The 20,834-nt window shown below is 36.1% G+C and overlaps 1 protein-coding gene across 2 annotated transcripts in view; it reads left to right on the forward strand.

The window, feature by feature from the left end:
• The window catches only part of LOC133574159 (glutaminase kidney isoform, mitochondrial-like), a 73,012-nt gene that overhangs the window by 22,249 nt on the left and 29,929 nt on the right, over window positions 1-20,834 (forward strand). For both annotated transcript variants that reach the window (XM_061926239.2, XM_061926240.2), the window contains exons 6-14: window positions 912-1,075; window positions 2,743-2,801; window positions 6,681-6,713; window positions 8,011-8,069; window positions 8,758-8,824; window positions 11,036-11,086; window positions 11,631-11,807; window positions 14,692-14,823; window positions 18,157-18,249. In XM_061926239.2, the coding sequence (XP_061782223.1) occupies window positions 912-1,075; window positions 2,743-2,801; window positions 6,681-6,713; window positions 8,011-8,069; window positions 8,758-8,824; window positions 11,036-11,086; window positions 11,631-11,807; window positions 14,692-14,823; window positions 18,157-18,249 (835 nt within the window). The remainder of the gene's footprint in view (window positions 1-911; window positions 1,076-2,742; window positions 2,802-6,680; window positions 6,714-8,010; window positions 8,070-8,757; window positions 8,825-11,035; window positions 11,087-11,630; window positions 11,808-14,691; window positions 14,824-18,156; window positions 18,250-20,834) is intronic.

Consider the following 20,834-nt stretch of genomic DNA (forward strand, 5'->3'; position numbering starts at 1 on the left):
GTGTATACATTTGTGTATACATAAATCAGTGCACACTTTCAGAGTCCTGGAAACAAAAATGCTCTTCTGTCAGTAAGGCTAACCGAACCATAGTTAATTGTGTTTATCCTGTCTGGCCCGCAATCTTAAATTGTGTTTTGGTAGACAAAGAATGTGTAGTTCTGTTGAGGACACAGACATTATAAAGCAGACAACAGGTGCTAATTTCTTCTCTTGCTTCTGTCGGACTTAAGCAGAGAACAGACTGCCTTCATTACGAACTGATGTATTGAGAATTGGAGTCACAACTGCTAACATAAATGTTCAATAATTAAAAGGTTACTAAATAAAACAACATACTTTAATGTGACCACAAATTACAATGTGTCACAAAGAACACTTCAAACATTTAAAAAAAAAATCATAAAATCACAAGCTGATGTATTGTAATTGAAATTAAGAAGCCTCAAAACACTGAAATAGTTGTGCAAAGTTTTTCAAAAAGCTCTTGCGAAATCAGGCACTTTAGACCACAATGATCACATAAAAAGCTAACAAAATCCTGGAGGGACGTCTGTTAAACATGTGATTGCACTGCAGGTGTACCGAAATGATCTGTAAAAACATTGGGGGCAATTACCAGCCGTAAGGAGTGTTGCAACAATTGGTTTGAACGACTTGTTTTTTAAGAGGCTGTGAAATTCCATTGACATGAAATGTTTGTGTAGGAGCAGAAGTCATAAAGGTAAATGGTACTAAACACTGGGCAGTTACTGTTATCAATTAACTTTAGCCCTCCCTGAATATTAACAATCTATAAAAGCATGGTAATGATATTTCACATTGATAATTATTTTTTTTTAGCAGTTGTTTTGATGTATGATATTTTTTTAAATTGTCATTTCAAGTTAATAATTATGTGCCTTTTGTAGATACACAGCGGGAGACACAAAGGTCCCCTTCTGTATGCAGTCTTGTGTCAAGCCCCTGAAGTATGCTGTTGCTGTTCATGACCACGGCACCGAGTATGTGCACAGTTTCATCGGGAAGGAACCTAGTGGCCTCCGTTTTAACAAGCTCTTTCTCGATGAAGATGGTTAGTGGATTTATCTTTTTACAAATTATAGGAATGTTTCAGTCAGTGCGTATCAGTTGGCATCTCAGCCCAAACAAAGTGAAGTCAGCCTAAAACATTGATACCTTGGGATTTGAGTTTTTATTCCAGAATTAAAAAAGAAACCATTTTGTGGACTGTGAGGTGGATTGCCTGTAAGTGCTGCTGGCAAAAACGTGACCTTGTTATGTACACAGTGTTGATCCGTAACACTTTTTTGTGCATTATCTTTGCGTATTTAGCTCATAGAATATCTATGGCTACATTATGACACCTAAAAATGTGGATTTTCCGATCAGGGTTTTAGGGTACTGATCATTCATGAGTTAGATAGGCTGATACCGATCACATGTATAAACTGTGTACAGTTTTCTATGTATATATGGTGAGTGCTCTTGACAGTTTAACAATATCGACACAATATTTTAAGTAGTTCCGTATTCTCTTGTATTACATACAATTGTTTGAGGAAAACAAAGTCAATAGTACACAATAACAACAAAATCAACCCAAAATATTATCTATCTACTACTCATTGAAATCCTTTGTTTTTTGCCCTTAAAGTCGTCCTGTGTCCAGGGAATTATTTTCTGAATTTGTCAATGTTAACAAAAACATTTAAAACAACCCAAAAATTATTTTGAGAAAATAAAAATATTAACCGAGTAACTAGTGTAGATCATAGACTGAGACCATGGTATCGACACCCGCAATTTATGGATCGATCAGCCCTCTTACGTGTCGTGTACTGACTGCGACAATGCTAACATACCAACAGTTGTTGTTATATTATTATCCTCTCTCTAGACTCTTATTAATCTACTTCTTGATTTACTCTTAAATATCTATACTTGTGTATGAAGATACATTATTGGCTGCCAGCCGTTTGTCAGCCAGGAGAATACAAATAAATCAAGTATTAGCTGGAGTGGATCTGTGTTGGTGATCGACACTAGAAGGCATTGGCCAATCACATACAGTACTTTTTCATGAAAATCGGTGGTCGATCGGATCGGCACATCCATACCTAAAAATGACATACAGCCTGTATATTTTGCATATTTAGTTATTGAGTTATGTTTATTTTAGTTAAATGTGAGTAGCTAGCTGTTAATGCCTTTTCTGCTAGTTCACAATGTTCTGTTTTTGAAAAGAAAACACCGCCATTGCTTTGTTTGTCATCATATCCTTCGTAGGGATTTGACCATCCTGGCAGTGGTGTTGTGCAAGGAGATCATGCTATTGAGGAATTAAAGGTGATGTAAGTGTGTCACATGAACTGCTAAAGAGTTCAGAGGCTTGCTCTCACCAGCTTGCTATTTACCAACTATTCCTGCAACTGCTGATCGTTTGAGGCTTCACAGGGACAAGTTTATTTGTGTTGTTCGGACAGCATTGTCAGAATTTTTATGGTGTCACCAACTGACACTGGCAATGCAAAATTGAAAACAGAAATGTCTTCAGGGATGAATTTCTTTTGATGCACATATTTGCCATGTGCTTTCTTTTGCAGGAGGTCATTGTATGTGTTTGTTTTTCATTTAACACAGCTTTGTTTGATGAATTTGTATGCTTTGTTTAGAGACTTGAGGACATTTTTATGCTATTACAATTCACCACATAATAACTGAACTCCTGTTGGTTTGCAGATAAGCCCCACAACCCAATGGTGAATGCTGGAGCTATTGTTTGTACCTCCCTGATAAAGGTAAACAGGCAACACGTTTTTACTGATTTAACACACTGGTTGTTTTCTGAAATTCTTTGTTACCACTGTGGTGTTATTTTACATCCTACATCCAAGTCATTGGATGCTCGACTTTTATTGTGCCTTCTTAGCTGTGCTTGAAGAACGTCTTCTTCTCCACTGCAGTTTCTTGTGTTCGTCAGTTGCCATTTTTCAACACAGAACAGTAAGGACCTGATTTACTAAAGGCTTGCGTGTACTAAAACACGTGCAAAGCTGATCTACTAAACATGTGCAAAGTGGATAGCGTTTGTTAAGTGAGCAGAATAACTGGTGCAATCTACTTTGTGTCTCGGTCATCGTTAATATGCAGAATATACGCGAGTCATCAACATGCCCACAATACTGAGGACAAGATGCAAATATGTTATATAGCACGCGCAATGTGATTTAGCAACACTCATTACTATTAAGCGGGCACTATTTTGCGTTTTACTTAGCACATCTGAAAAGTATGTGAATATTGATTTGCTCAGTGCTCGCAGTGCAAAGACAGATGGTTGTGTGTGTGTGTGACAACATATTTGCATGGTCTGTCAGAAATATAAAATATTAAGACATTGTATCTATTCAGCAACATGCTTTTGTCATTATATAGCTACATGCTGGACGACGTAAGGAGCTGATTAAAACAAATTAAATTGATGCAATTTGCTGCCTGCTGGCATTTTTTTAATACCATTTGTGTTTTTATTTATAATATACAGTATACTTTTAACATATCTCCTATATGCATTTTTTCTCTCTTGAGCGCACCTTCAGCGATACAAAAAAAAGGACAGGGTAAAAAAGTGGGTTCCGTTGTAGCACTTTAGACTGTGTCTAAAATGCCCATAAAAAGTGGTAGATATCTCCTGCAAAACATAGCAACCGCCACACAGGAGCATGATAAAATGAATGTGCAGTAAATAATTTAGTGTCTCCGTTGTAATGCCACATAGTACACGGAAAATCCTCATTTAAATAAGGCTATCTGCACCACTTTTGAATTGTACACGGAGTGTTAAGTAAATCACACGCACAACGCCCACTAATAGTACACACAATTTAATAGATTGCACATACTGTTTAGGGCGTGGTACGATCTTAGTAAATCAGGCCCTTAGTCTTCTAGAGGAGCTATTGTCAACAGTTTGACATCACTATTAGACTCACTGTAAGAATGTTTTCACTTTGGTAACTCAGTGCAAAGTATGTGAGTATGTTTAATTGCTGTCCTTCTATAAAAGTTCAGTTTTATCCAAACAAGAAAATTCTGCAGCATGACTTACTGTAACTTTTAAATCCTTCTCACATATTGTATTTACAGTCTAGCATGAGATCGGATGCCCGATAGGACGATTCTGTATAGTTTGATATTTTTTGGTGTGTACACTTTAAAACTAACTTCTCTTAAGTATATAAATAATATGCTCTTACTAGTGTGTAGTTTACTGGCTGAACCAGGATGCCTTACCATAAAGCATTACAACCAGCTAAGCAGCCAAGGCAAATAATGTTTTTGCTGCGATACTATTGGGGCAATTCCACCGCACCGATGCCAATTGCTTGTTGTAACTTCAACTCTAAGTCTAATGATACTCATAGTGAACTATTTCAAATGTGTATTGGCCCATCTAAGGCAATTTTATTTCATTTGTATCAAGATTCTTTAACAGACTAATGACAGGCTTCCTAAATACAGTAGTACCTCAACTTACGAGTTTAATTTGTTCAATGACGGAGCTCATAACTCAAAACACTCGTATCTCACCCATTGAAATTAATCTCAGGGCATTCAATCGATCTCAACGGTTTGTCTTAGAAGACGTTTTGTTGAGCGGCAAAGCGTCTTCTAAGACAAACCAAACAGTCCATTTGCGATCGATTGAATGCCATGAGAGGACAATGACCTGGATGAATGAGAACATCCATAGACATTAAAATGTATTTAAATCAAATTATTAGTGCCAAAAAACACATTATTAACATGTAACATAAAAAACTTGTATAATTAAAAACTAACTTTTAAATACGAAATATTGTATGAAAAACAATACAACAACTCCATTAGTTTTATGAAGTAATGTTATAATGTAAATCATTTATCTTGGAGAGCAGACTTCTACAGTGCCTTCTTCCAGGTGCTTCGCCGTTAAATACACCATCAGCAGGTTTTCCATATTTTCATGGATAAATGTCTACCATTTAGAGTTGGCTGCACGATCAGCCATGTTTAGATGATTTCTTTCTTTAGTTGAATGAATATCGTCCACTTGTTCTTCTCAACACTGCTTCACACTCACTGTCTTTGTTCTTATCGTCAAATTTTTTTTTTATTGTCGCTCTCTAGCAAGAAGCTATTGCTAGAAAGTACTCTTACGTAGTTCACTGTGACATTCGCTACACCAACTAGTGGCGGGAAGGCTCGTAAATCTAATTTCTGCATAAGAAATAGCTTGGAGACCGCTCGTATCTTAAAACACTCGTAAGTTGGGGCACTATTAATTTGAGCAAGCAATACAACTAAAAGCTGTGAGCTGATTTAAATTTGTTCTAGGGATGCGGTTAATCATAATAATATTCCGGGAGAACAAAGAAAATATAATAGGACTCATATTTTACAAGTGAAATTATTTGTTTCAGCTAATGACTCAAGTGTGTTGTTAATAATAACACTGACACTGTATCCACGTTTTGTACTCTGTTCTCGGATGAAACCACATTCACTGTGGTTTGCAGTAATGTACCTCTAAAAACTTCCTACCGTAGCTGTGTGACCCCACAATACTCGCAGAGGGTTGTATGCTGGTGGTTAGGGGGCAGTGTGTCAATTTAGTTATTTTTTTAAAGTGACAACAACGAGCTGTTTGCCTACTTAATATTAATTTTAACGGGAAAATTATTATATGTTTATTGTAGCACTATGCCCCAAACTGTTACCTGGTGCTTGAAGGCTACATATTGTTGCTGTTTTTGTATGTTGCATATTTTCCAGACTTAGGAACTGTGGGAAATAATGACTGCTGCTGCAGGTCAAATGACGTTGGTAATTTTTTCTTCCTTTTCCATATATTTCTCCTTGCACTCCCCCAACCCCGACCTCTCCCCCTTTTACTTTTTCTTCTCCAATCAGCCTTTAGAAATCTCTCTGTAGTGACTCTCCATCAGTGTTATTGTTTTATTCTTCTGCACAGTTAAGGGTATAACTTAAAATTTGTCATTCACATTTAAAAACTTAAGGTCTAAACATGTAAACTCTAAAAGTAAAAACATGAATGGTTCAACGTTTTGAATGTACTGAAAAATGTTACTGCGCCATAAAAGTGTATGCATGTCTATCTTTTGCAGTGTTTTGTTGGTGGACTAAGCAGCATCTAAAAACGTGTGTGCATTAAAAATTGTACAGAACACTGGGCCAGAGGTGTTAAACGAAATTCACAGATATGGTTTCGTTAAATACCCAGCTTCACAGATATGTGAGCCCACATTTGACATCTGCATTATAACTCTCTTACAACTAAATTCATGTATCTAAAACCAGTGCATCAGACCTAATTTATAAACATGTACACTGTTTTGTTGTGTTTTTGTAAATCTCATTTAATCCCTATTCATTTTCTGAACTGGTAACAGTAACACAGGTCCAAAAATGTTCCCACTTGTCACATTAACACAAAGCCAATCTATATCTGTTCTCATATTCTTTATTCTACGGCATTACTATGTGATTTCACATCATATCTGCTTATTCTTTAGTACTCTGTAGTAGCATTATTTAATTTTATTGTCATATTTCACCTTTGATACTTACCTTTTATCAAATAAATAAACTAACTGTATTTTTTTATTCTCCCTCAGCAAGGCGAAGGCAATGCAGAAAAATTTGACTATGTAAGTATGGGAAGTTTGAATTAAGTACTATTTCATTGCGTTTGTATTAGGGCAGTTCCGATCAGATCCGATATCGGACCGATATCAGCAAAAAAAACAAGTATCAGATTATGTCGGTTTACATCTAAAATAGATATAGTATCCGCTCGAATATAAGGAGTTCTACAGCGTGTTAATTTTTGCAAAGCTGGACAGCCAGTTAACATCTTAATGTCCTCCAATAAGTGCACAAAATTGGTATTTTCTTATATTTTAGTCAAGTTATCACAAAATGTATACATGGTAGGCTATACATAGTCTACTTGGAACAAGCAGCTGCACAACAGCTAAGCACACTATAGCACACAAGCTAGATATACGTAATAGGTGTCTTTAAGCACACAAAGTATCAGTCTAGAACACATTGGGCGATATAAACAACTATCAATAATTATAGTTGCATGTTACTTACAGATGTCTCCAAGGCAGACACCTATCAGAAATTATAAAAAAAAATAATAATTGTAATTACAATATGCTTACACATAAAAAGTCTCAAAGGGCAGAAGCGTGTTTTAGGAAGTGTCCAGTAACAAATGTGTCCACATCATTTAACTTACTTAATTTATTTAAATATTTTCGCCAATGGGTATTGCAAAATAGCAATACCACTCCACTTCAATTTAAAGACAGCACAAGTCCATTCCAGGAGGTTAATACTAAATAGGTTATTGTTTTTTCACATTTGCCATTGTTCTCTGTTTGAGTCATTTTACTTGATTATGCCTTTTGTAACATTCCACGGTATAACATAATATGTATGAATTATGCTCCCATTGTATCGGATCAATATCAGTATAGGCAAATCAGGAATTTTGCTAGGTACTCGTCATGCATCCGTGACACAGTCGAATTTGGAATGACGCAGTCAACTTTCTGTACTCCAGTCTCATTGAAGCACCTCATTTTCACCTCATTGGTTGATATTGTCAACCTAAACTATGATAGAATTTGTCACAGACAAATTAAAGTAATACCATCCCATCATTAAATAAGTTTAATGCTACGTTTCAATAAAAATAAAATAAACAAAAATTTTTTTTTTGTTATTTGGGCACGCATTGAACTTCTCAGGAACCCACTCCAAACCCTACCTGTGGGTCCCGGGGACTCACTACATTGAAACGTATCAACATCACTGGCTAATACTCAAAGCTCCAATATGGTATTCTATCGGAAGTGAAAAAATTGTATCGGGACACCCAGAGTGTCAAAAATGTCTGACTGCTAATCATGCCACCTTTTGCTACTTTGTCAGGTCATGAACTTCTTGAAAAACATGGCAGGAAACGAGTATGTGGGTTTCAGCAATGCCACGTAAGTCACTCGAAAATGTGCACTAAACATTACCAAGAAGTAAGATTCATTGTCCTTGACACATTCAGTGCCACTTTAACAGAACACCTTGGCCCGCTGACCCCCACTATGACCCACAGATGCAAAAACCCCAGATTTGGTTTAGTTGTAAACAATGTTGTATGTTAATGGTTCTTTCTTCTTTCTTCCTACCAAGATCCAACAATATTATCCAGTAGTGATATGTATGCTGTAATTAATGTTTTGTATACTTGCCATAGCCAATGCAATATTAAAGACAAACATAATTAAGCACAATATACCTTGTTTGAAGATATTTATTCTTACTTTTATTTCACTCTTTGTAGTTAGCTTTTGCTATTCACGGCTTCATTGTCTTAACTGGACAATTATTTGATTTAATTATGTGATATAAAGTGGTCAAATTTACAAGCACAATCCTTACTGATAAGAACTAGAAACTATGTTTGCATTGTAAAGGTCTCTTGTCACATGTGCATGATTCGTGATGGTGCCCATGTTGACACACACACACACACACACACACACACACACACACACACACACACACACACACACACACACACACACACACACACACACACACACACACACACACACACACAAACACAAACAGGGAAACATGTGCTTCCTCCTTGTGATAGGGAGTGTTCTGTTTGTGTGACAGATTCCAGTCTGAGCGTGATTCAGGAGATAGGAACTTTGCCATCGGCTACTACTTGAAAGAAAAAAAGGTTTGTACTCGGATGAGTCATAGTGTATTCTACTCAGATGTTACACGATAGGTGTTTTGTTAAATATTCATCAAGTCCATTCAACTAAGCCAATTGTATTTGTATAGTGTGTTATATAGCACATATGCTTTACATGTGGAACAGGTCTAGAACAACACTCATACTGCAGAGCAAAACCATGCCAGCCTAAGGCCTCCACATCCATCATCTTTACGTCTAAGCTGGTCTGAGACCAGCCACCTGAGCAGTTGCTAAATCAATTGCATTGCATAACCAAATAATTGTTGCCAAATACGGTCAAATTTCACATTTTAAAGTGACTTTTATGTGGCCAGCCTAAGGCACATCTCTGCAATAATCATACTGTGTAATGAGCATATTGAGAGGTGTGGCCTCTCAACATGCTGATTAGACATGATAGAGCAGGCATGATAGACATGCCTGCTCAGTGGCTGTTGTGGTTAGGGTGTCCGCCCTGAGAGCGGTTGGTTGTGAGTTCAAACCCCGGCCGAGGCATGCCAAAGACTAAATAATGGGACCCGTTACCTCCCTGCTTGGCACTCGGCATTGAGGGTTGGAATTGGGGGTTAAATCACCAAAATGATTCCCGAGCGCGGCAGATGGGTCAAATGCAGAGGTTAATTTGACCACACCAGTTCCCCTTTAGAAGAACCTAAAAAAACATTTTGCATGTCATTTGAAAATCATGGTACTGAAGTGATTGTAGGAGAGTTGAGATTCGCAGAATTCTTGTTGCTTAACATTCAGTGTGAAATTGCCACAGTTCGTGACGATTTGGGCTACTATATAATCTGTTGATGGTCATCCATTGTGTTATCTCAATTTCACAGTCAACATAACACTTTGTTTCTTTCTGCTGACAAACTTTATGGAGATGTTGATTTAAGTTCAGAGACCATGATATTGCTGTGCTTGATTGGCCAGCAAACTTACCTGAGCAGAACCCCATATAAGAGAATCTATGTGGAACTGTCAAGAGGAAGATGACACCAGAGACCAGACCCAACAATGCAGATGACTTTAAAGCAATTAAGGCTTCCATCACACCTGAGCGGTGTCACAACCTGATCACCTTGATGCAATAATTCATGCAAAATCATTTCCATCTTAGTATTGAGTGCATAGAAATGAACATACTTTTCAGAGGCCTGATTGGTTTGCTCTAAAGCAGTGGTCCCCAACCACCGGGCCGCGGCCTGGGCGGTACCGGTCCATGGACCGATTGGTACCGGACCGCACAAGAAATAAAAAAAAATAAAAAAATTGTGTTTTTTGTTTTTTTTAAATTAAATCAACATAAAAAACACAATATATACGTTATATATCAATACAGAATACAGTCTGCAGGGATACACTCCGTAAGCACACATGATTGTATTTCTTTATGACAAAAAAAAAAAATACCCACCCCCCCCCCCCATCCCCCCCCGGTCCGTGGGACAAATTTTCAAGCGTTGACCGGTCCGCAGCTACAAAAAGGTTGGGGACCACTGCTCTAAAGTATACTTTTTAAAATAATTGTATGTAAAATTACAATTAAATGTGACAGAGTTTTGGGTTTTTATTATCTGTAAGCCATAAGTATAAAAAATGCAAGAAATAAAAAATAAATATATATATATTATATATTTATATATATATATATATATATATATATATATTATATATATGGGTTTAACTTTTTGAAGTGACAAAAAATAAAAAACATTTTAGAGTAAATGTACTGTATTGATGGGTATGACACAAAAGTACACTAACAATAGCTGTATTGACCGCAAAAGCTATGATATTTTAAGCAGATGGAGATATAAATGTAAGAAAGATAGAAAGATGAAGTATACAAATATTCATGTTTAAATGGTGATCGTTTTTGCATAAAAGTTGCATTAATTACACATGAATACAAATGATTTGCTCTTTTGTAGTTTTGGGTATTTTTTAAAATCATATATATATATATACACAGTGTATATAATATAATGATGAATATAGTAATGATAATTAAATAGAAAAAAAGGCCTGTAGTACATTTCAGACTTAGTTATCCATCCATCCATCCATCCATTTTCTACCGCTTGTCCCTTTCGGGGTTATGTTTAACTGAAATCTCCTTTTGAAGATATTCAATATTTGTAAAGTGTTTGTCTTCTGCGTGGCTTTGAAAATGTCTTAAACACATTTTTCCTGCAGTGTTTTCCAGAGGGGACAGACATGACATCTATACTGGACCTCTACTTTCAGGTGACTTTGTGTGTGTTTATTTGCATTTCGCCGGGAGAATCCTGGGGCTACACCATTGATAGAGATATTTTGTGTGTACGGACATCTCAACATTGACCAGTATCAATGCCGTAAATGTGAGTGTGCATGGTCATTCGTTTATATGTGCCATGTGATTGACTGGCGACCAGTGAAGTCAGCTGGGATAGGCTCCCACTCACCCATGACTCTAAAGATATAGAGAATGAACGAGTGGCTAAAATGAAAGATTCCCTGTTTAATCAGTGGCAGAATATTCTAAAAGAATGCTGTTTTAATTTGGTCTTGAGTATATCCCCGTTTGGTTGAACTGTATCAAACTGTCATGTTGTACCAAAACTTCAAAGAATAATTCATATACTGAAAATATCTGTATTTTGTCAGAGACAAAGAAGAACAATGACAGCAGTAGATATCAGATATAAGTATTTGAATATACTGTATCTCTTCTAACCCCAAATAAAGTTACCCCAACACTATTCAGGAGATTTGCTGATCTTTTTATATCACTGTGTTTGATTTCCAGCTGTGCTCCATTGAGGTGACCTGCGAGAGCGCCAGCGTGATGGCTGCCACACTCGCTAATGGGGGCATCTGTCCGATCACAGGTGAACGTGTGTTAAGCCCTGAGGCTGTGAGAAACACCCTGAGTCTCATGCACTCCTGTGGCATGTATGACTTCTCTGGACAGTTTGCCTTCCATGTAAGTCAAATGGTTCTTATTATATTCGTGGAAAAATGTGATTGACTTTCAATTGCTCTTTACATTTCCATTCTTGTGAGATATATAGTTTTGACCAATTAAGCTTTAGGCTATTGGCAAACATTTTTGAATATGAATACAGTGGTTCTTTGGTTTTTGTATGCCCCACTTTTCCCATGATTCCTATTTTGACTAAAACTTTTTTGAAAAAAAATTGTGCCATTTACGGTATATGTATTTCACATTTTTTTCTGTGTGGAAAACTATATTTAATCCCAATTAAATATTTACCGTATTTTTCGGAGTATAAGTCGCACATGCCGAGAATGCATAATAAAGAAGGAAAAAAACATATATAAGTCGCACTGGAGTATAAGTCACATTTTTGGGGGAAATGTATTTGATAAAACCCAACACCAAGAATAGACATTTGGAAGGCAATTTAAAATAAACAAAGAATAGTGAACAACAGGCTGAATAAGTGTACGTTATATGAGGCATAAATAACCAACTGGTATGTTAACGTAACATATTATGGTAAGAGTCATTCAAATAACTATAACATATAGAACATGCTATACAATCTGTCACTCCTAATCGCTAAATCCCATGAAATCTTATACGTTTAATCCAGGGGTCACCAACGCAGTGCCCGCGGGCACCAGGTCGCCCGTAAGGACCAGATGAGTAATTTTTTTTTTTTTATTGTAAAGAATAATAAATACATTTTAATTTAATTCTTCATTTTAGCTTCTGTTTTTTCGACGAAGAATATTTGTGAAATATTTCTTCAAACTTATTATGATTAAAATTTCAAAAAAATGATTCTGGCAAATCTAGAAAATCTGTAGAATCAAATATAAATCTTATTTCAAAGTCTTTTGAATTTCTTTTAAAAATTTTGTTCTGGAAAATCTAGAAGAAATAAGTCTTTGTTAGAAATATAGCTTGGTCCAATTTGTTATATATTCTAACAAAGTGCAGATTGGATTTTAACCTATTTAAACATGTCATCAAAATTCTAAAATTAATCTTAATCAGGAAAAATTACTAATGATGTTCCATAAATTATTTTTTTAATTTTTCAAAAAGATTCGAATTAGCTAGTTAGCTAGCTCTTCTTTTTTTCGGTTGAATCTTGAATTTTAAAGAGTCTAAATTGAAGATAAACTATGTTTCAAAATTTAATTTTCATTTTTTCTCCTCTTTTAAACCGTTCAATTAAGTGTTTTTTTCATCATTTATTCTCTACAAAAAACCTTCCGTAAAAGATACATATCATTAACTATTAATAATAACATAGAGTTAAAGGTAAATTGAGCAAATTGGCTTTTTCTGGCAATTTATTTAAGTGTGTATCAAACTGGTAGCCCTTCACATTAATCAGTACCCAAGAAGTAGCTCTTGGTTTCAAAAAGGTTGGTGACCCCTGGTCTAGTCTCTTACGTGAATGAGCTAAATAATGTTATTTGATATTTTACGGTAATGTGTTAATAATTTCACACATAAGTCGCTCCTGAGTATAAGTCGCACCCAAACTATGGAAAAAACTGCGACTTATAGTCCGAAAAATACGGTACTGGCAAAAACCTTGGTACCACTGTTTAAGGGAATCCATGTATTCATCCATTACAAAGCCAGCTGATGCAAATTCAACCAATCCTCACAAGTTATGCACCGCCATGTAACATTGTTCAAAGCCTGCAACTTTCCTGTAGGTTTTTGCCAATCTAATTTGTTTCTGAGCGAGCGAACTGTCTAATCAATACTTATTTCTTTCTTGTGAAGATGAAGCAGAAACGGCAGCGTATGACAATATATCCACTCTTTATTGCTCACACAGCACAATTGCATAGCTCTTTCCCGTCTACAGCGCTAAGCCTTCTGGTTGATATAATATACTAACATTTACTTTCTACTTTGCGTGATTTAACCATTTATCTTGGGTAAGGCAATAAAAAACAGATTTTCATTTGCAATGCTGACCTAGGAAAGAGGCATCATTTACATGACCGAGATGATGTGTGATGATAATCCCTCATTGTCTCTCATTTACAAAAAAAAAAAAAGAGTGCTCTAGATCGCTCTCAACCGTTTGCAAATGTTCTTAACGTGCTTGTAAAAATAAATTAATGTTTATGATGGAAAATCCCTTTTCAAGTGTAAAATGAATATTGATGTCTGCAACTTGTGGACGACAGAGTAGATTGCACATTAGCGGAAAATAAGAAAGCCTTTGCTGGTGTTTCTTTTCGTAATTATAATGAAGTATTATGAGTTATGGTTAAATTAAACAGTACAGTAATTTGACAATGAGCTCAAAAGTATGGGCTTTTACTGCCATTTAGTATCTACTTGTATGTCTGTGTGGTATGAAATGATTAAAACATCAATAGAGTGTTTGTTTTCCAATTTTGTTGAGATCCTCTGTTTTTCTATAGTACGATTACAAGGAGCACTACAAACATGGATAGCAAATTCATCATATCACAAGTTAATCCAATGTTATGAAAGAAAATAGGCCTCAAAACATTGCAGCTTTTTCAGAAAGCTACGGCAAAAGTTCCAGAGAGTTTACGCGTTTTAGTCGGCAACCATCGCAGATAAACCTTGTGAAATTCTGGAGGGACTGGCGACCAAATGAAGAACCTAGCGCAGCACATAAAGGTAGAGCTCGTATCGGTAATTTTGACATCAACACTGTTATTCTACTGCATCTCTATATTTCTATTTGAAACCCCTTTTGTTTCATAATCATTTTTTAAAGGAAAACATTGTCATATGCTGCAGTGTAAATAATGTCAGCTTTTTCATGGAATACTAGCATTGCATATACTCATCTGATTTTTGGTTGTTTTTTTGATCAATTGTTTTTGTTTTTTAGGTGGGTCTGCCTGCCAAGTCTGGAGTTTCAGGGGGGATCCTGCTGGTAGTCCCTAATGTGATGGGTATTGTTTGCTGGTCACCTCCCTTAGACAAACTGGGCAACTCAGTCAGAGGAATTCAGTTTTGCACGGTATGTAACACAGCACTCGATTCCTGAAGTATACATCCATCCATCCATCCATCCATCCATTTTCTACCGCTTATTCCCTTTGGGATCGCGGGGGGCGCTGGAGCCTATCTCAGCTACAATTGGGCGGAAGGCGGTGTACACCCTGGACAAGTCGCCACCTCATCGCAGGGCCAACACAGATAGACAGACAACATTCACACACTAGGGCCAATTTAGTGTTGCCAACCAACCTATCCCCAGGTGCATGTCTTTTGGAGGTGGGAGGAAGCCGGAGTATCCGGAGGGAACCCACGCAGTCACGGGGAGAACATGCAAACGCCACACAGAAAGATCCCGAGCCCGGGATTGAACCCAAGACTTCTCAGGACCTTCGTATTGTGAGGCAGATGCAATAGCAGTTAAAATATGTGGTTGTTTAAAGTGGGTCAAACAAGGAACATTCTACACCTTTCCCAAACATGTTCTCAAGTTAGAATTGTGCCTATAGTTTACAATGCTCATGAGAGACAAGACCACATATGTAGTTTTTGAAATGCATACTAACTTGTGAATAAACACTTACAATGGAACCAATGAGAGCCATTATGTCATTGCAGCTGTTGTGCCTATTCCAATCACAAAACCCAATAAATAACCATGCAAAAAGCACCAACATTACTATATTTTTTACATTTTGTGACCTGATTGATACATTTTAGCGATATTGTTGATATTACCGCTAACGTGAAGCACCTACATTTCGCGGCGCAATAATCAGAGCGGTAACTTCCTTGAGCTTCTGTTTTGACATCATGAGCCCAGTGAGCTGCTTTCCAGCCTCTGAGCTGGTGAAAGTTTATTTTAAATAATAAATCATGCCTTTAACCTGGATATTGAAATTATGTGGACATAAACTGAGAAGTTGGTCCGCTTTGACAGCCAACTTAGTGGCGAAAAAGACCAGAAAAGATGCTTCATTCCACTCCCCTTTTTCTCTTTTTCCTTTGTCATTTAAAAAAAAATGGGAATATGTCAACATCCTCCCAGTCTGCATCCCAGTGAGAGCAGACATTGTACAGCAATTTGTGTTTTATTGTGTTTGTTGGCTCTCATGAAGTCTGCAGTGAGTAGTAATCAATGATGTTGTTGAAAGAAAAAGTGAACGTTGTGATGTGTTTTTTAAATTAATGCGCCACAGCATGTATAAAATGATCAAAATACGTAAATATTATATGTTATTATGAATCTGCCTGTTACTACATTACATACATACTTAGAGGGTGTATGTAAAAGGTTGATGGCAGTGTTTGGATGTTTTTTTTAAGCGCTTTATAGGCAGAATAGAGAGACTCCCATAGGTTCCATTTTTAGTGTACTTTTGCTTACATTTATTTACGAATTAGAGTGTATAAAAAAAGAAAAATGTGTTCTTGTCTTACATACATAAAGGTTTTGAATGATAGGCAAAATGTAAAAACACCTTTTCCCCTTTAAACTGAGCATATAATCAAATAATACTACAGTGGGACCTCGATTTAGGAACCCTTCTATTTCCAACTTTTTTGGTTTGCAAACCTTTAGATTGCGCCAAATATGCCTCTGTGAGCGAACCTTGTCTCTGTGGACGACTGCTTCATTTAGACGCCTGCAGGCCAGAAAACAAGGCAAAACATTGTTGCGGAGGCTTAGTTATCCACTTGACTTGCTAAACAGGAAGAGTCACGTCTCAATACTCCAGCATGTGTGTCTTCCTTTTGGTGAGTTTTGTCTATTCGTAAGTGTTGATGAAACAGAATATGAATGCTCTTAAAATAAGTCAAAGAATATGAAAGCTCTTAAAATACCCGGTAGTGACTTACTGTGTCCACACATTGGCAGTGTGTCATAGCCACAAAAAACACTTAGACATTGATAACTAGAAAAGCTTATCTTCCAATTGTATTGTCCTGAATCCGGATTAGCCCCAACATGTATACATGCACCTGTTACTTAGCCCATTTCTGATGTTTCCTAAAAGGTAGATTAATGGTGAAGCCTCTTGTCAGTATTCCGCTGTCTTTGTGTCTGTTGGTGGAGGTGGGGTCGATAGCATACACGCACACACACAATAGTAGAGGCTTGTAACATTAACCTAATGTAACATAATAGAAATGATCCGGATCGGTCCAAAAATGTAATAACTTGTTTCATCTCCCATTTTGGATATTTCCTGAAAAGAAGGCGTAAATCCGCCCATAACTTTATGAGCTATGTAGAGAAAAATATGTGTCAACACCAATGTTCCCTCTAATTTTTCATGTGTGTGAGCAAACGCACAAACACCCTGAGCATTCAGTGGAATACAGACATGCACATTTGTCTCAAACCTGACATAACAATTTAAATGTCTTATTATTATAATCAAGTGACTAGTCAATTTCAAGAAATTATTTTCTAATATTTTAGATATTGTTTTTTTTTTTAATCAGCTATGCACTATAGTATTTTATGCCTGGGTGGGGGTCCTGCTTTGGAAAGATTGTGTACCCCTTTCAGAGATCACATTTAGTTCCCCTTAAAACATTCACATGTTGCATGAGATGAAGTGTTTATTAACTTTCTGTTCGTAAAATAAATATTTTTATTAGCAATTATGTAGTCCTGTAACATCATTTTATGATTAATATCCAAAAAATAACATTCTTAACAAATGACAGTAGAATAAGCACACTGATTGAGGAGTCATAGTAAAACCACCTGAAATTTACACTTTCCGTGTAGTGTTGGAGTTGTCCAACTTTTTGTGTGGCCATAAACGCACCAGTGGCTAATTGCCATAGTGTATGTGTTGGTGCAGGTGAGAGAGAGAGCAAGCGGCTGCTGTTGATAGAACATATGACAAAGAGTTGCTTTTGGCTTGGTGTGTACGGTAGACAACGACCAGTTTTGCTAGATAAAAGTATTTTACACATTGTTTTGGTGTGGTTGTGGCCGACAAACAATTTCGCTAAATAAATGGACCGATGGAATTCCTGTCCTCTAAGTGTCTCCACAGACGTTACAATAATTGAAGTGTTGACAAACATTGTTTTATCTGTTGTGACCGCCTTTCGTCACCTGTTACTCACAGTTGCATTGCAAAATCATACAAAACAAACGATTTGTTTATTTTGTTTAGAGTAGGATTTGATTTTGTGCGCGGCATAGATTTGCTGTGCGCAGAGGACTCGTGAGCAGTGCGCACCTTAGAGGGAACGTTGGTCAACACTCTTGTCTGTCTCCACTTTTTTTGTGGGGCCACTAGCATATAAAAACAACGTACAATGCACTGATTGTTTATCTACCTTTTATAAATGTGTTAATTTTGCATTACAGGACCTGGTGGAACTTTTTAACTTCCATAACTATGACAACTTGAGGCATTTCGCCAAGAAGCATGATCCTCGCAGAGAGGGCGGAGAACAGCGGGTAAGGACACACAACAGCTCTGCGTGAAAATATGTGATTAAAAGCCACTTATGAATCTTTGCCAGTAGCTTCAGCTGCTTTTGACAATTGCTGCATGCAGGTTTGTGCGTTTTGTCATTTACTTCTTAGCTGACAAAGCTTTGATTGTTCATCTGCTATCGTAGATTGGTAGCAACTAGGTCTGGGCGATATTGCCTAAATATAAAATATATGATTTTTTTCACAAAGAAATTAGATTTATGATTTTTTCCAAAAAAATGTATTTCTACGTTTTAAAGAAACCAATTTGTACAAATGACAGCGATTATTCAAACCAAGTTTTTCTTTTGTTTGTTCAAAAACTAGTAGTTTGAAATTATAATGCATACACTGCATTTTACTCTTAGAAAAATCCTCAGTTGTTCTTTTTAGACCAGACAGAAATGATACTTTTTATGAAATAATTTTCAATAAACTAAATTTAGAACTTCCTCTGGAAGGTAATACTTCTATCTTGAATAAATTACTTATTTTAAAAAAAATGTAGCATTACACCTTGCATGAAAATATATCATAATTTTCAACATTGAGATTGATGTAGTGCAAACTTCAAACTTCTATCTTTATAACAATACTTCTGTAAATGAAAAATATTGTATTGTTCATTGTATGCAAATAAGTAATCAAGTAAAACACGAGAGGACTATAGTTTCAGTAAGTGGATAAAGGCAGGCTTTTTCATTCACTCATCTTGGCAGTATGCAGAACGGATGCTTTCGTGATCGTTCTCCACTGTGCTTCAGTCTCATCATACATTCCTGGTGTAAATGATTGCACCACAGTAAGTTGCTTTTCTGCTGGAGTTTGTTTGGTGTTAGTCTTGTTCGCCTCGTAAACAGTTGCATTTCCCGCACTCAACTGGAGGCTTCTGTTTTACATGCTGGAATAAGTTTGTTGTGCTGCTGCCTTTTTTAAACAAACTTTGCAGCCTGCAGTAATTTGTTCCACACCTGTTGCCACAATACAAAACTACAGACAACACTTTTCTTTTCTTTAGAAACAAATCCTCGCTCTCGTTAGCATTAGCCATGCATTGCTAGGTTTCTCTGCTGAGGAATTAAGGAGGGAGGGTGGAAGATACAAAAGCTTGTGGGGGCAAAAAGTATACCAGAAAAAAATCTATTTGTTTAATTTTTTAATTGTCTGCAACAACACTCAAATTTATTGATACATTGCCCAGGCCTATTGGCAACCCTATTGCTCGGTTCATGCTACCAGGTTTAATTAAATGACTGCAATAAAAAAGCGACCTCTCGACATCACTCTTGGTTGACTGCAGAAGGGAATGTTTTAACATTCGTAACTGTCATACAAGGGTAAAACAATAAGTGAAACAAATATTTAAAAAAAAAAAAAGATACAAACTACAAGGCGTAATGTGAATACCTTGCAGATTTGTTATTATTTTGATTTGTCACAAGTAGTATGTAAAGGGACATTTGAGTACATTTTCTTGATCGATGTAAATTAACAAGCAGATTTTTTTTTTTTAAGTCATACTAAGGTGCAGAATACTAATTTTCCTTTTATATGTATTATGAATACATTGATAATATTCAAGACACACATACGCCTTTGATAACAATCAATTAATTGTCAATTTCAGTACACCTGTTACATTTCTACAAATCTTTTATTATGTCTTATTATAAGATCACACCAAGGAAATGACTATTTGATACAACATACAGTAGTCATTATACAGCTTATAGAACAGTGTAAATGCACTGCCTCCTCAAATCAACTCAACACACATCTATTAATGTCAAAACCGCTGGCAACAAAAGTGTGTACAAAGCTATGTCCTACGTGTCATTTCTTCAGTGTTGTACCCATAAAAATACATAATAAAATATTAGCAGGATTGTGATGAGTGTAGTCAGCTTTGAGATACTGTATACAGTACATGTACTGTTTACTATATACAGTATACGTTTGTATACTGTATATATTATTATATATATATATATATATATATATATCGTATTTTCCAGTTTATAAGCCGCACCCACTAAATTTTAGAAAATATATTAGCCGCACTGGACTATAAGCCGCAAATAAACAGTATACCGCACGTTGTGAAATTAGATATATTCACATAGTAAGATTTTGCAAGTGTTTATTTTCATACCTTAATTGTTTCCAAACGGCTGATCAAACAAAACAGAAAAGTAATTGATGTCTTCATTTATCCTTTATGAGATTATTAAGATTTTCTCTTTTTCAGTAAGATTCAAGATGTCTATCACTTTGTTAAACACTTTGAACAGTTTCTTAAAGTGGATAATTTTTGGACATTGTTTGATTTCTCTGCTCAATCCATTCCATAACTTAACCGTACCTTCGTATACGCCGCAGGGTTCAAAGCTTGGGAAAAATGTAGCGGCTTATGGTCCGAAAAATACGATGTGTATATGAATGTGTGTGTGTGGTGTGTTTATATGTATGTATGTATGTATGTATGTATGTATGTATGTATACACATATATATATATATATATATATATATATATATATATATATATATATATATATATATATATATA

The sequence above is a fragment of the Nerophis lumbriciformis genome, linkage group LG31, assembly GCF_033978685.3.
Source record: "Nerophis lumbriciformis linkage group LG31, RoL_Nlum_v2.1, whole genome shotgun sequence".
In the NCBI taxonomy this organism is placed as follows: Eukaryota; Metazoa; Chordata; class Actinopteri; order Syngnathiformes; family Syngnathidae; genus Nerophis; species Nerophis lumbriciformis.